Source organism: Microcaecilia unicolor, chromosome 11, assembly GCF_901765095.1.
Source record: "Microcaecilia unicolor chromosome 11, aMicUni1.1, whole genome shotgun sequence".
Taxonomy (NCBI): Eukaryota; Metazoa; Chordata; class Amphibia; order Gymnophiona; family Siphonopidae; genus Microcaecilia; species Microcaecilia unicolor.
In genome coordinates this window covers 53,513,656-53,528,426 of record NC_044041.1, presented here as the reverse complement: position 1 = coordinate 53,528,426, position 14,771 = coordinate 53,513,656, and the positions used below count along the sequence as shown (strand labels likewise).

Genomic DNA, 14,771 nt, shown 5'->3' with positions numbered 1-14,771 from the left:
GATGGGACTTGATATACTGCCTTTCTGAGGTTTTTGCAACTACATTCAAAGCGGTTTACATACATTCAGGTACTTATTTTGTACCAGGGGCAATGGAGGGTTAAGTGACTTGCCCAGAGTCACAAGGAGCTGCAGTGGGAATCCAACTCAGTTCCCCAGGATCAAAGTCCACTGCACTAACCACTAGGCTACTCCTCCAAAAAGGGAAAGGGGATGGGATTTGATATACCACCTGTGTTTACAGTCAAAGCAGTTTACATATATACAGGTACTTATTTTGTACCTAAGGAAATTGAGGGTTAAAGAGGGGGGAGGAGATTCGACAAGTGGTGTTATGGCCTAAACACCATAATACTGCTTCATGAATTCCCCCTTAAGTGACTTGCCAAGAGTCACAAGAAGCTGCAGTGGGAATCAAATGCTGTTCCTTAGTTCTTAGGCCACTGCCCTAACCATTAGGCTACTCCCTTATTACTTACGACAACATACATACAACTGTCATGCCAATAAAGTTATCTGAATCTGAACTGATATTCCATACATCCTGCGGATGGAGCAAATTCACATGTTTGGGACCGTCAAAGACAAATACCCGAGTACTGGGAAAAGGACATGATGGATGCATCTTTACTGCTATGTACTGTCACACTCTAAAGGACTTCTTGATGTCTGGGCTCAATAAAGCTCCAAGTGTCCCCCTGTGTCTGGGCCAACATGGGGCTGAAGTAATACTATCGCTACTGATCACACAGGCAAGGGGAAAGCAGGGGTATCTGTGTTGTGAAAGAAGTGAGATAGCAGCCCACTGACACTTCCATCTTAATGGCTCTTAAATTTAGTTTTATGGTGTTAATTTTCCCTCTCCTCTGACAAGCACAGTGGTCATAAAAAGCAAGAGATTACATTTCGTAAGGTCAGACTGTCCCAGCAATACAGGCTTGTCCATAGTGCTTTCAGATTTTGCTAGAATGCAAGATAAATTAGCCACAGGTGAGCAGAGGGGCCTGGAGTCTGAGCCTAGAGTGCAGAAGAACATTTTAAATTAATTCTGTAAAACTGAAGAGGACTGTTTGCTTTCACGTCTCTTCTTTTCAAAGCCTCCATTGAAATTTCCTTGGGAGTGTATATTTTTACTAGGCCACCGGGGCCCTAGTGGTGCAGCTGAGCCTTTTGGTGAGGTCAGGGGAAGTGCAGCTGCTCTCTCCATGGAGTACAATGGGTTCCCTTTAGCATACCCTCCCCTCCCCTCTCTGAGCAAGGTCTGGTGTCCATCCAGAGAAAACAAACAGCAGGACAGCAACAGGCAGCTCCTTCCCCCCCCCCCCCCCCCCCCTTAACTTGTCTGGAATAACAGTCATCAGAATTGGGCTGGGAATGCCACTTGCACATCCCATGGGCAGGTAAAAACAACAAGGGAGCCAGGGAGTCAGCCAAGCCACTGCTCTCTGCCAGAGTACACACAGAACTCTGTTCCTGCCAGAGAAAACTCTACAAGGCTCTGACTTCTGCTTGTCTGGCTTCCATAGGTTGCGGTAATTAATTCACAGAGAAGAGGGTGCAATTCTGTCTCCTCCCCTGAAGCAGGCCAGGAGAAGCCAACAGTGCCAGTTGTGGCATCCTGGTTTTTGATGGTGCTGCTGTACCTTATGACCTCAGCACTCGTGTCTCTGTTGTGCAGATTACCGCAACTCCTGGCCTGTTAGTGCTCCCAAGATTATGTCAGAACAGTCAGATGTCAGGGAACAATTATTGTGGCACTAGGGTGCTCCCTCTAAAGCACTAAGCCTGTGGTAATCACCTCAATCTCTCCTTTCATTGAGGACAGCCCTAGGGTACAGTCAGTAGCTGGTTTACACCTGGGGCTTTCTCACACTGGGCACCCAGAGCAGGGGGATTCTGCCCTACACCTTGGTGTGCTCAGGAAGACAGGCAGAGCTGCAAATATCCAGCACAAAATGCCATTAATAATCTTACCACAACAAGGTCAGAGCAGGACATAGATCTCAGTTTAACATGCTGTATCCCGAAATGACATGACTGTAGGAAAGGAAACAAGTTCCTCCAGTAAACAACACAAAGGTCCAGATGTTTTGGGCTCGCCAGAAATTTCTTTCTGCTCCTTTGAGCTTCTAGCTTGATCAGAACTGGGGCTGGGATCTGGTGCCATAAACCTTCATCTCCAATTAGCCAGGGATTCCCCCCCCCCCCTTTTTAATCACCCCCTTTGTAACTCTTCCAGTATGCTCAACAACACTCCTTGACTGATATGCAAAAAGTGCAGCTTCCCTACTGCTGCTTCATGACTGGGCTTCCCTGCCATCAGAATCTGCCAGCAACAGTGTCAGATTTACCTTTGGGCTACCATCAGCTCAGGCAGGAATTGAAGCGCATTGCCAAACATTTTTAATTTTTAAACCAAGGAGACAGGAAAATTAGAACGTATCTTTCATACAACTAAAAACATTTTTAACACACAGGTGGTCTTCAAGGACAAGCTCCACATCTCCTCTCCTTGTTACTCAATTAAGCTAAAATCTGGCCATCACAACAAAGCATCTTCTATATGAAAGGCCCCAGCTACATCCGGCACTCCTACCATTACAGGATGCAGCCATCACAGCCTATCCCTGCCTTTCTCTCCACAGCCTTGAGTTAATTCAGTTTGGTAAAGCTGCCTGTGAAATACATTTGGATGAATGTAAACACATTCTTAAAAGCAGCTGCCTGGGCTCATAACTGAATCCGAGACGCCTGAGGTGTTAGACAGCGAGCGATATGCTCTTTTACAGTGGGTTCCATGGTGGTGGCATGGCCACAAATCTTCCAATAATGGAATTCAGTTAAATAAAAAAGCAGACCCAGAATGATTTCCATTTCTCATTTTTTAAAATGTCTTTCCTTAGCAGAAACCAGAAACTTCTGAAGTTTTCAAGAGGCACATCCTCACCTTTATGGATGAACTCCAGGTGCTGCTGTTCTGATCATCATCAGACAGCTGTGTTAGCAACCCCGCTGGTATAAAGCTAAGAAAACAAAAGTATTTCCCATTCTGGAGAGCTCTGCTGCAGAGGTCTGGCAGTCAAGCTGGAAGCAGCAGGTAAAATATACACCTTCTACACTTTTATCCTCCTTCAAATCAGGCTAAGTGTTTTGCTGAAAAATTTGTGCACTACGCAAAACCAAGCCCAGAGGATCTGGGAGAGCCACAGGCATTTACAATGTTCGATGTGCAACTAATACAAAAATCAATTATTGACCTGTGGTGCCTATCAGTGCTTTGATTACAGCAGGGAAGAAACTATTACTGCCCATCACTGCTTCCTGACTTAGAAGGATATGGCTGTGAGCAATCACATGCTCCCCACCTCCCTCTGTGGCACTCTAAAATCATCCCCCCCTTCCCAGCAGTGCCACAGCATGATATATGAAGCCCAGTTCATAATTTCAAAGGAATGGACCAAAGGGCAGTGGGAGACCTCTATGATCAAAGACACTGCAGCTTTAAGATGGTTTACATGGAGAAAGTGCTGCGGTTGCCATGTTAGTCCACTTTAATGGTAATGGTTAATAAACAGAAATAAAACAAAACAAAAAGAAAGTGATATCTTTTTTGGACTAACCTGATTTTTTTTTTAAACTAGTTTTCAAAGAGCAGACCCTTTTCCTCAGGTCAGGGTAGGTCAGGCTTGCATGGAAACACAATGCTGACCCCAGGGTCACTTCCTCCTGATCTGCCAAATTGCTTGTCAATTGTAGGCCTGCTGGCCTGCCTGCTGAGGGCTGGAGACTGGTAGGGGAAAGATGCTACTGTATCCGTCTCCAGGAACCCCCTCCCAGAGTGGTGTATGGTCATGGATGGCTGGCTGTTCCCCTTAGCAAGTGATTTGCAGAACATGGAATGTAAAAGGATGGCAAAAGGGAAGGAAGCGCACAAGTTCTTGTGACCCTGAAACCAGCAAGACAACTCAAAAACAAATTCCTTGTGCTACTGGCATGCAGAACGCATCCAGGACTCTCCTAATGGCTGTTTCATAGTTTTAGCAAGTTTCTGCACCAGCTGGAGAAGGGCTTTAGGCAAGAGCAGGTGGTCAGGCAGTCAAAAGCTGTGTCTTGCCTTCTGTCATTGGCTCCTGTGTTGAATGTGGGCCATGAGTGCAAAGTCTATTCAAAGAAAACCTTGATGCTTTTTAATCTAAAGGCCACAAAGTCAGGAAGCAGAAAATCAAGGCATGCACAAATTGTGCTATGTGACACTCTTAAGAATGGGACACTGAACCAGCCTCACAGTGATCTTCTCCTGAGGTGGGCAACCTCTTATTCTAGAGATTCATGGGGGTTTTCCCCCCCAAATAGGTCCTTCTCTTCATTGAGTGTAATGGAAAGCGAATGTTATCAGCACAAGAGAGTCTAACACACCCAGGGTGTCATTAGCTTAATAATAAATGAGTCTGACTTATAAACTATTAATGCCATTCCTTCACTGACATTCCCCCGACGACCATTTCTCTTTCATGTGCTGTACAGGATTCACCTGCTGAACCGCTACAGTCAGCCTGAGATCTTGTGTGGCAAGAGCGATACTCGGCATTTAAGATGAAAAACTGGTTTACAGGGGTAAGTGAGGGTCTTTCAACTGAGTCTGAGATCTGTGGGTCTTCACCTCTGTTTCCCCTCTCTCCAAATATCAGTGCCATAGGTTTTGATAGCTTAAATCAAAAGGCAATTTCAGTCTGTAATAGCCAAATAAATAATTAAAGAGCTTTTATCTAAGGCAGAGTTGCCTCAATTCATTTAATCCCATTGGCAGATGAAAAAGAAAAAAACATTAAACCAGTACCTTACAAAACCATGAAAGAATCAGACCTCCCTGCTACTGGGACAGTTACAAAGAAGGTTTTGCCATGAAAGATAATTTTTAACCTTGGATTGAAAAAGGTACAGAAAATTAAACCTGGATTAGAGCCGATACTGGTCAAATGGGATTTGGGGACAGCTGCTTTTCAAAGTACCTAAACATTGAACTGCTTCCACCCCCTCCCCCCAACTACTGACATGTGATGCATGCCATTTACAGTGACCCGATAGGAAAATAATTCTAGAAACTTAAGTGGTAAAAGTACTGGAGTGAACTAGTTGCCTAGTGGTTAGAGAACTGGGTTGACAACCAGGCAAGCTGGTTCAAATCCCACTGCAGCTCCTTGTGATATTCGGAAAGTCATTTATCCCTTAATTGCCTCAGGTACAAAATTAGATTGTAAGCCCTCTGGGGACAAAGAAATACCTAGCTTCCTAGTGTACCTTAATGTATCTCACCTTGAGTTACCAGTGAAAAATGTATGAGCTAAATCTAAATAAATAAAGTCTATGGAAAGGGATGACCTGCATCTTGCTTTCAGACTATTATTGTGGATTCCGCATGTGAATCCTGACAATGAATGGTCAATGTGTTAGATTCTTGAAAAATCTCAGCTCCCATTTGCGTAAACGCCTTGGAAAGTTTGCACATCTTACATATTTATTTATGAAACTTATACCCCGCTTAAGCGGGTCACAGTATAATGGTGCCCTGCACCTACTGGATGGACTAGACATTTTAGCTCATGGTGAGATACATTTTGTTCAGTTATAGTAGGAATGCTCCTTATCCCCAGAAGGCTTACAAACAAAGTTAATATCTGAGGCAATGAAGGATGAAGTGACATTCCAGGAGTGTTGTGGGATTTGAAGATGGCTTCCCTGCTTCTGAACCTGCTGTTTTTTTTGTGGGGTTTTTTTTTAGTTTAAAAACTTTATATCCCATACCATCTATGATTCTGGGCGGCTTAACCACTAGGTTACTCCTCTACAATTAACATAATTTGGCTACAAAGATATATATATTTTCCCCCTGGATCAAAAGTACTGGTAAAATCTAAGTTAAATTTACCAGTACTTTTGATCCAGGGGGAAAATATAAGTTAGATTTACCAGTACTTCAGTTCTAGAACAAAAAATGTAAAGCCTAATATCAAAGGTTTGGTGTACAGACTCTGCAGCCCTGTCCATATGTACCTCAGACCCAAGGGACAGGCCAGGTGATGGCAACACAAACACTGGTGCATTTTAACTTGCTTTAAAAAAAAAAAAAAAAGGATCACAAAAGGGTCATAGTGGATAACAGCACGCACACAAACACACCTGTTTAGTAAGAAAATGCAACAAACAGACATCCACAACAGAGGCAGATCTGGTTACCATATTTATCATTATTGCCTATACTATCTCTGGAGCATCTCAGTGGCTTGCAGGGTGCCCATCCCCCTTCACAGCTATGAGCTGAGAGGTCACCCCGGGTCACGCTGCATACCACCCCCAATCCCATGGCACAAGATCTACAGTGCCCTCCATCTGTCACTGTCCCTCATGTAGAAACAGGAGGAGGAGGAGGGCCCAGGGGAAGCAGCAGCACTGCTTATTAAAGCTAACAAATGATATCTGTTAAGAATGAATCCCACTACTCAAGGAAAAAAAAGCATCCATTTGATATTCATTTCACAGCTCAAGTTCCAACAATACACTTCCAATGTTCGTCTCAGTCCTCTGATTGTGGTGGGAGCCGGTGCTTGTATCTTAACCAGGAGTCATTTGAGCTAAACACGCAAGGAGACATAGAAGTCCAGTTTTGTGTGCAGAAGACTAACTTGTACCGAAGTGCCGTACATTTCTATTGTACCCCACTCTGAAGTGCCCAGCAAGTAATCAAGTTTTAATACACAGATACCTCATCCCATTTGCTGCTGGTGTCAGGGGAAACCTGCAAAAACCCCCACTCATATACATGCACATCTCTTTTCGGTAATCAGACAGTGCATGGAAAGCAAAGTCCCGGGAGCACCATCTCAGTCACACATTTAATCAGTGTTCTGCAGACTGCCTCTCCAGGAGTGGTTTAACGAAACACATGGTGCTTACCTTTCGTTGCTGCCAGGGAGAACAGCTTCTCAGAACCCACGTCTGAACCCTGAAAGATAAAAGTTACGGATTACTTAGAGGAATACAGGCTCTAGAGCCGATCTCTACTAAATACACAACTTGAGCTGGGGAAGCCTGCTGGGCTGCAGTCGCATGGAAGATCTGAAGAGGGCAATCTTGAACTGCGTGAGAGAGCAAGGAGATGCAAAGACAGAGGTGCACATGCATTCTCAGTGCTCGCTCATTTGTGGGCAAATATTTCATTCACCATACTTCCCGTTTATTTATATATAATGGTGTGTATACATACACTACAACACATGCAAGTCTGCTTGGATGTATGTAATTTACAATCAAATTCTAAGCCAGGCTGCAGGCAATTTGCACATGATTAATCAGGGGAGTCAAATTAACAAAGAAAAGCACCTTAAAACCAAAGATTTTAAAATGTTGGGATTGCTGGGAGTAGGGAACCTCCAACATTTGAAAACAAACAAACAAACAAACAACAAAACAATTATTTGCTTTTGAGTTGGGGAGGGGGAAGAGGGGGGCATTCAGAATCTCAAGTTTTTAAATTGTTCTCACAAATTGAGAAATGAGAATCAACATGCACTTCATTTCTTAAAATATTCACCCTGCTAGGTGCAGCTTTATTGATTTGTATTGACCTCCCCCACCTTCAATTACCCACCCCTACATGAGAAAATTAGTTGCAAGAATTGGAAAACAAGATGATACAACAGATAATATGTTATGCAAATTCATTCCTAATGCTGCTTGTTAATGTCAAACTACAGCTAGAACACAAACCAAAAGAAATTCAAGATACAAGGAGAATGATGTGAAATGGCAAAATACAGAAAAGTGAGATTCCCAGACGCCATGTGAAATTGTCTGAAAACTTTGGATTGAGTGAGTGCAGCTTAATTACTGAGCACCATATTGTCTTTCCCTCATTTCACTTCTGGGGTTAAATACAGAGCCAGCCACTGAAGAGATTCAATTGTATTTTGGGTTCATGCCCACCCAGCTGTGGTGCAGGTGTAAGCCCTGGGCCATCTGAACATGGGTAAGGTTGGCAGCTGGCACCTTCTATCCATGCTCAATTCATGGTTGTGAACTGAGCATGCACGAGGGGGGGGGGGGGGGGTGCTAGCGTCAGTGGCTGGAATCCCGCTGCCAACTTTACCAGTGCTTAGACAGCTGAGGGGAGGGGATGTCCAGTGGAGGTCGTCCGCTAACACGGCATAGGAATTTCTGTCAGCCAAGGTATTAATTTTTAACACAGGGAGGAAATGTGTGGGCCAATCCAGAATTAACTTCTGGCTACATTACTGAGTTGTACTCTCTTTTAGAGGGTGGGTGGTATGGAACACTGTATCTACAGGACCTCTCACTCGTGTAAGACAGACATCCTACGTTGCATGTCTAACAGCAGCTCACCTTCTCTATGCAGGCATGCAATAAGGCTCAGTAAGAATTAACATCTGACGAAAGGATTAGGTATACTTCAAATGATCCCAACATAGGATTCTGTCTGTGTTCCTTACTGCTATAAGGATGGCTGAAGAATGTTTATGAGAGTCAGTTCTATGAGCTCTTGCCGTGGAAATAATGGAAAAATTATGTCTTGCCTGATAATTTTCTTTCCTTTAGTCAGAGCAGATGAATCCAGAGACTTTTAGGTTATGACAATCTATCAGAACGTGGAGATAGAGAGTATCAAACTGAACTCTTCCATACAGAACAATATGTTCCTTGGTCAGTCAGTATTTCTTGTAATAAAGCAGAAAGAATAATAAGGCAAACATTTCTTCCTCCTCACAAAAATGAGGAATAAACCTGTTAACTAGCAGAACTATGCACAGGCAACCACAGCAAGAAACTTAAGCAGTGAAACAGACTGAACTGATAAAGTCAACCTTGTGAAAGTGTAAGACTCTGGATTCATCTGCTGTGACTAAAGGAAAGAAAATGATCAGGTAAGACATAATTTTTCCTTCCTTGTTATCAGCAGCAGATGAATCCAGAGACTTGTGTGATGTAGCAAAGCAGCCTGTAAATAGGGTGGGAACCAAACAGAGCCACAGAAAGAACAGACACCTTGAAGGATGCATTAGACCTAGCCAAACCATCAACCGTACAAGGTAGGACCATGTGGATGACCTTCATAGAAGAGAATGAAGAGGAGACATGCCTGGAGGGCATACGCCCGAACAACAGGTGCCCGACTCCAGCAAGCTATGGCTGCATATGGTGCTGCACTGCCCCAACTGGGGCCCATGCTTAGACATCCATTGGTTGCCGAAGGTACCAGAAAGGCCTACAGTGATTGTGCTATAAAACAGCAGATGGAAATTCCCAGGATGATTTTCCTCCCAAAGAATGGAGGAAACAATGGTTGATAAATGGAAATGTGGAAAACAAAAAAGGAGAAGAAAATCACCCTATGGAGTAGCTCAAGTCCAAAAAAGAAAGTAGGGGAGGATCAATCAATTTCCAACACAAGGGAAATTTACACCAAGACTAGGCGGACTGCAAAAAAAAAAAAAAAAACAGCACCAGTTCAGGTATCAGCAAGTTTCTTTGAATTTAGCAGTGTTTGTATTATCCCTAGGATCCTACTTGCTCAAACTATGATGTGATCATGGACTCTGTGGTATCACAGGATATTTATCATTAGCTTTGCAATAGCACTTATACAAATGTAGTAGTCAGACTCTTCTTTTTCTTCAAGGATAAACAAGTTTATTGTTCAGACTCAACACAGATCTGCGTTTCGGCGCACAACTGTGAACCATAAAATCCTGCATCAGAACTGGCAAAAATGTTTCTCTCCCTCAGCCATCAGAGATGGAGCTGTGCCCCACCAGGCACAGACGGTCATGTTCAGAGTCAGGACTAGGTCTGCACTCCACACACAAAAAAAGGAGGGGTTTGCTCTCCATTCAGATATGGAGCCGTTCCAACTGACAGAAAGGAAACTGGGAACACGAGACAGAACCTGAGACTGGGACCAGCAAAACATAAGTGGACCATGTTAAGATATGGTGATGTGGCCATATCTGCGCAACCCCCAATAGGAAGGCCAATAGAGCAAGTGCTAAATAATCTGAAGGGCAATCGTCCATGCCGGAACAGCCCCAAAGTGGCTAAAGGTGTAGAGAGCTGCAAGGTGGAAATGCCACAGTATGCTGAAGTCGAAGTCTGCGAATGCAGTCAGGAGTTGAAGGCTGACAATGCCACAAGGGACTAAAAAGCAGGGCCAGACAACTGGGAGTCGAAAGCTCTCAGTGTTGCATGGGATCACTGCCTTAGGGAGGCTATGCTGGGATGACTTACATACCCCAAAAGCAGCCACTACAGGAGCATACCACTAGATGCTCCTGTGGACACGGACTGCCAGCTGCCCCTACATCAGAGTGGAGTAAAAAGCCCATGCCTCAGGAAGGAGAAAAAGCAGTTCAAGCAGCAATCCAGTACCCAGAGTAAACGCAGCAGAAGACAGCAAACGCCCCTGCAAGCAAGTGCACAAGCCGAAGGCTGCCTATGCAGCCGGGAAAGAGCAAGCCAGGCACTCATGCTGCCCTATAGGTAGAGGCAAGAAGGAAATACACTCCCCCCCAAGTCCACGCCAGCATAGTCCAGGCCTCAGAAAGGGAAATGAGCTGCAGACTAAAAACGCAGCCAGGAGTAACAGCCTGGAGAACACCACTGATGAGAAGGCTCCAAGGACAGCCAAGAGTGACCTGTGAGCAGTAAGGTCCAGGTTTCTTCTGTGCGGGGATTTGAAATGCAAGAAGGAGCCCAGACCTGAAACTACAAAGGCAGACAAAAAACCTCTGCCAATTAAAGGAAGAAGTGCCATCTGCACCACAACGGCCCGAAAGCTGCGAAGACAGAAAAGGAGAAAGAGTAATCCATTATTGCAGCCTGTGACTAAAATGGCTGCCCACCAACTGAAGAGATGTACTGTAAAAAGGTGAGCTAAAATCGCTCTCGTGTTGGCCCAACGGTACTCTCCCGAAAACATAAGCAAACCCCCACACAGGCTGCTCAAAAAGAAATAGTGTACTGATGCAGCTGCACTAACCTGAATGGCACAAACCTTACAGAGGGAAGAATGAAAGTTCATACTCGCAATTTTGCTGGCCCTACCAGTACCCACAGGCCTTCTGACTCTGATCAGGTGGCTGAATTCAAACAGCTGCAGGAGTGCAGAGATACCCCCTCTCCTCCAGAATGCCACCTAAGCAAAAATCTGCTCTCTTCCAGCATTATTTTAAAGTTCTGTGAGGAGGAGAAGGAAGGAAGTGGCAGGAGAAGGGGGAAGGCGGGAGAGACGGTCCACCGCCTGCTGGAGATAGAGAATATTGACTGACCAAGCAGCATATCATCCTATGTGGCAGAGTTCAGTTTGGTACTCTATATCTACCTACTGATAGATGGTAATAACCAACAAGTCTCTGGATTTGTCTGCTGCTGACAAGGAATTCTAGTTTACAAACATTGCCACTTATTAAAACATTCTTCTAAAGTCCTGATATATTGCCTCTGCCGGTAGCAAGTCCTGTTCCAAGAACAATCCACTGTGTATTTGTTCTACAGATTATCATGGGCATGCCCTGGCAACCACCATCAGCATATTGTCTGGCTGTTTTTAAATACATCTCGTCATAGTGACACAATCCTTCATGGCTGGGATCTCATACTGATAGAAATGCCCGTCAGCGCATATTCTAAGGGAGTTTTAGCTTTCACACAGAAAGTTGGAACTTTTCCATTCGTTCTGTTCTCCTCCTGTCTGGGTTCCTGCCATAAGCTGTTGCAGCTTGCTGGGATGAATTTAACAAATCCAATAAAGATCAACCATCTAACCAGCTTGATGACAATTAGCGTCACCATGTCTCATGCCTAGTGCTAAAGATAGATCTGGAAAACGGGTAACAAGTTACCAGGGTACTTCCCTTTTTCCCAAACTTATTATTTGGGCCCAGCAATTTCCTTTTGCTTCTTTGGGGCTTTAGCATCATGAGCCATGGTGCAGCTCCCAACCAACCCCACTCCTTACCCAAAACCAAAGAGACCAGAAACACAAAAAGGAGACAGAGGAAAATGATGGATGAGGGATGATGCATTAAAGTCATTTTCTCAATTCTTATATGCTGCTATTGTACTGCATTCGAATAATAAACCTATATACCGTACACGGGAAACCCAAGTCTATCATTATTCAACAACCAAAAAGCCTAGATATCCACTGCAAAATGATCCTGATGCATATAAGACTGGGAACCTTTGTGGTGTTTATTGTAACAGGTTGCCCACTAATTCTGCTTAAAAGTGATGAGGCTCATTTTCAAAGCACTTAGACTTACAATGTTACATAGTCTAAGTGCTTTGAAAATGAGCCCCTATGTAACTTTATAAGTCTAAATACTTTGAAAATACACATCTGTGTGTCTTATGTGGGTTGAGACAATATCAGGCTCATTTTCAAAAGAGATGGACGTCCAAAAAGTGACATAAATCTGCATTTGGACGTCCATCTCACAGAAATGTCCAAATCGGTATAATTGAAAACGCATTTTGGACGTCTTTCTCAGAAGTCCGTCGGAAGGACGTCCAAATCTCAAGAGGGCGTATCAGAGGCGTGTTCAAGGTGCGACTTGGGTGTTCCTAAGACTTGGACGTCTTTGAGCCATAATGGAACAAAGCAAAAACGTCCAGCACTAAAACTTGGACGTTTTGAGCTAGACCTGTTTTTGTTACAAATAAGGCACAAAAAGGTGCCCCAAATGACCTCCCCTTACTCCCCCAGGTCACTAACCCCCTCCCACCCCCAAAAAGTGTGTTGAAGAACATTACTTGCCAGCCTCTATGCCAGCCTCAGATGTCATATTCAGGTCCATGAGAGCAGTATGCAGGTCCCTGGAGTAGTTTAGTGCACTTCCTGTTACTCTTGTGCAGGAAACTGTGAACCCTCCAAAACCTACCAGAAACCCACTGTACCCACATATAGGTGCCCCCTTCACCTGTAAGGGCTATGGTAGTGGTGTACAGTTGGGGGTAGTGGGTTTTGGGGGAGGGGGTTGTGGGGCTCAGCACACAAGATAAGGGAGCTGTGTACCTGGAAGCATTTTCTGAAGTCCACTGCAGTGCCCCCTAGGGTGCCTGACTGTTGTCCTGGCATTGTCAGGGGGACAAGTCTACTAAAAATGCTGACTCCTCCCACATCCAAATAGCTTGACTTTGGCCGTTTTCCCCCCGAAAATGGTCGAAAATCAAAGACGCCCAAATCCAAGGACATCCATGGTATTTTCGAATATAAAAGATGGACATCCATCTTTTTCAAAAATTACCTTCTCCCCACTTTGGAATTTGGACGTCTTTGTAAAACGTCCAAATTCTGATTTAGACGTTTCTTTCAAAAATGTCCCTCTATATCGCATGCATGTGACGGCATTACAAGTTATATCTTGTAGAATATATACTTGAAAATCTTAAATTTTATAAAAGCATGTGCATTTCTTTCATGTCACTACTTCTGGGGAGACTGTTCTGGAGACTCGTGACAAAAGTTGGCTAAGTTAAAATGCTACCCATGATATCTTTTTGCTAGAGGCAACATGTGACAGACAGAAATCAAGCAAAACAATACTGTGGATCTCAATTTCAATAGTTATCTTATATTATATAAAGCAACATTAAATCTATGCAAAGCTAGTAATAACTATCCTGTGATACCATAGAGTCCATGATCACATCATAGTTTGAGCAAGCAGGATCCTGGGGATAGTACAAACAACACTGCCAAATTCAAAGAAACTTGCTGATCCTGAACTGGTGCTGTTTTTTTGCAGTCCGCCTAGTCTTGCCTAATATTTAAGCTGGCCCTAACGTGTGCTCTAAGTGCTGTACCATTTTAGTTACCCTTCTCTCAACTGCTCTGATCCTCCCAATGCCCTCGCAAGAGGTGTGGCCTCCAGAACTCCTTCCCCATGCTTAACCACTACTCAAGATCAAACTCAAACTTAGAACAGTTGGGTCCTTTACGAGAGGAACGCTGTAAACAATCTTGTCCGAATCACCCCTCCCCTTAACTCCAGCCCCATCCGTCTCTACCCTGTGTCATTCTTAGAACCTATCAAATGGCAATTAATACCGCTCTGTGATGTTAGAAGCAATATGACTTGTAACACAAAAAACAGAGAAAAAGAATTAAGAGTCAATTCAGAAGAGATAACTTATCATCCTCAGAAGTGCCAAGGTCCCTGACTGGTATAATCTGTATATAAAGGCAGCACTAATTCTGAGGTCCTTAGTGTTCAGAACAGATTTTTCTTCTGGTCATAAAGCAAGAACTATCATCACCTGGTTGACAGAAGGTTCTGGAAAGACAGATTCCATCACCTTCTAACAAGAACAGGGAGCCTGACATTGGCCTGGAACATAACAGGGTGTCTAAAGTGATAGAGATGTGGGGGAAATAAGGCTGAGAGGAAGAGGTATCTTTAACAAAAAGGAAGCTGACAGGTTGTCATCTTCTAGCTGCTAGATTAAGCCTGCTGCAGACTTTGGTGCTTTCATTAGGTCTTCTCTGTTGGAAGGCCACGATCATAAACTTACCCCTCGGCATCCTGGCTTCCATCAACCTCAAGTCAGCAAACAAATGTTGGAACCAACTGCCAAGCAGGATCTTGGCATTGCTAAGAGCCAACTGTGCGAATGGACCAGTTTTCATTTATTAAGGCCACCATAAAAGGAACTTGGTAGCCAGGGGTGAAAGGGAACAGAGTGGATGTGTCAGGTAACAG

At 44.1% G+C, this 14,771-nt stretch overlaps 1 protein-coding gene across 15 annotated transcripts in view; it reads right to left on the bottom strand.

The window, feature by feature from the left end:
- FBRSL1 (fibrosin like 1) overlaps positions 1 to 14,771 on the bottom strand; it is an 808,371-nt gene that overhangs the window by 75,496 nt on the left and 718,104 nt on the right. For all 15 annotated transcript variants that reach the window (XM_030220293.1, XM_030220286.1, XM_030220296.1 and 12 more), the window contains one exon: positions 6,952 to 7,000. In XM_030220293.1, coding sequence (XP_030076153.1) covers positions 6,952 to 7,000 — 49 coding nt within the window. The remainder of the gene's footprint in view (positions 1 to 6,951; positions 7,001 to 14,771) is intronic.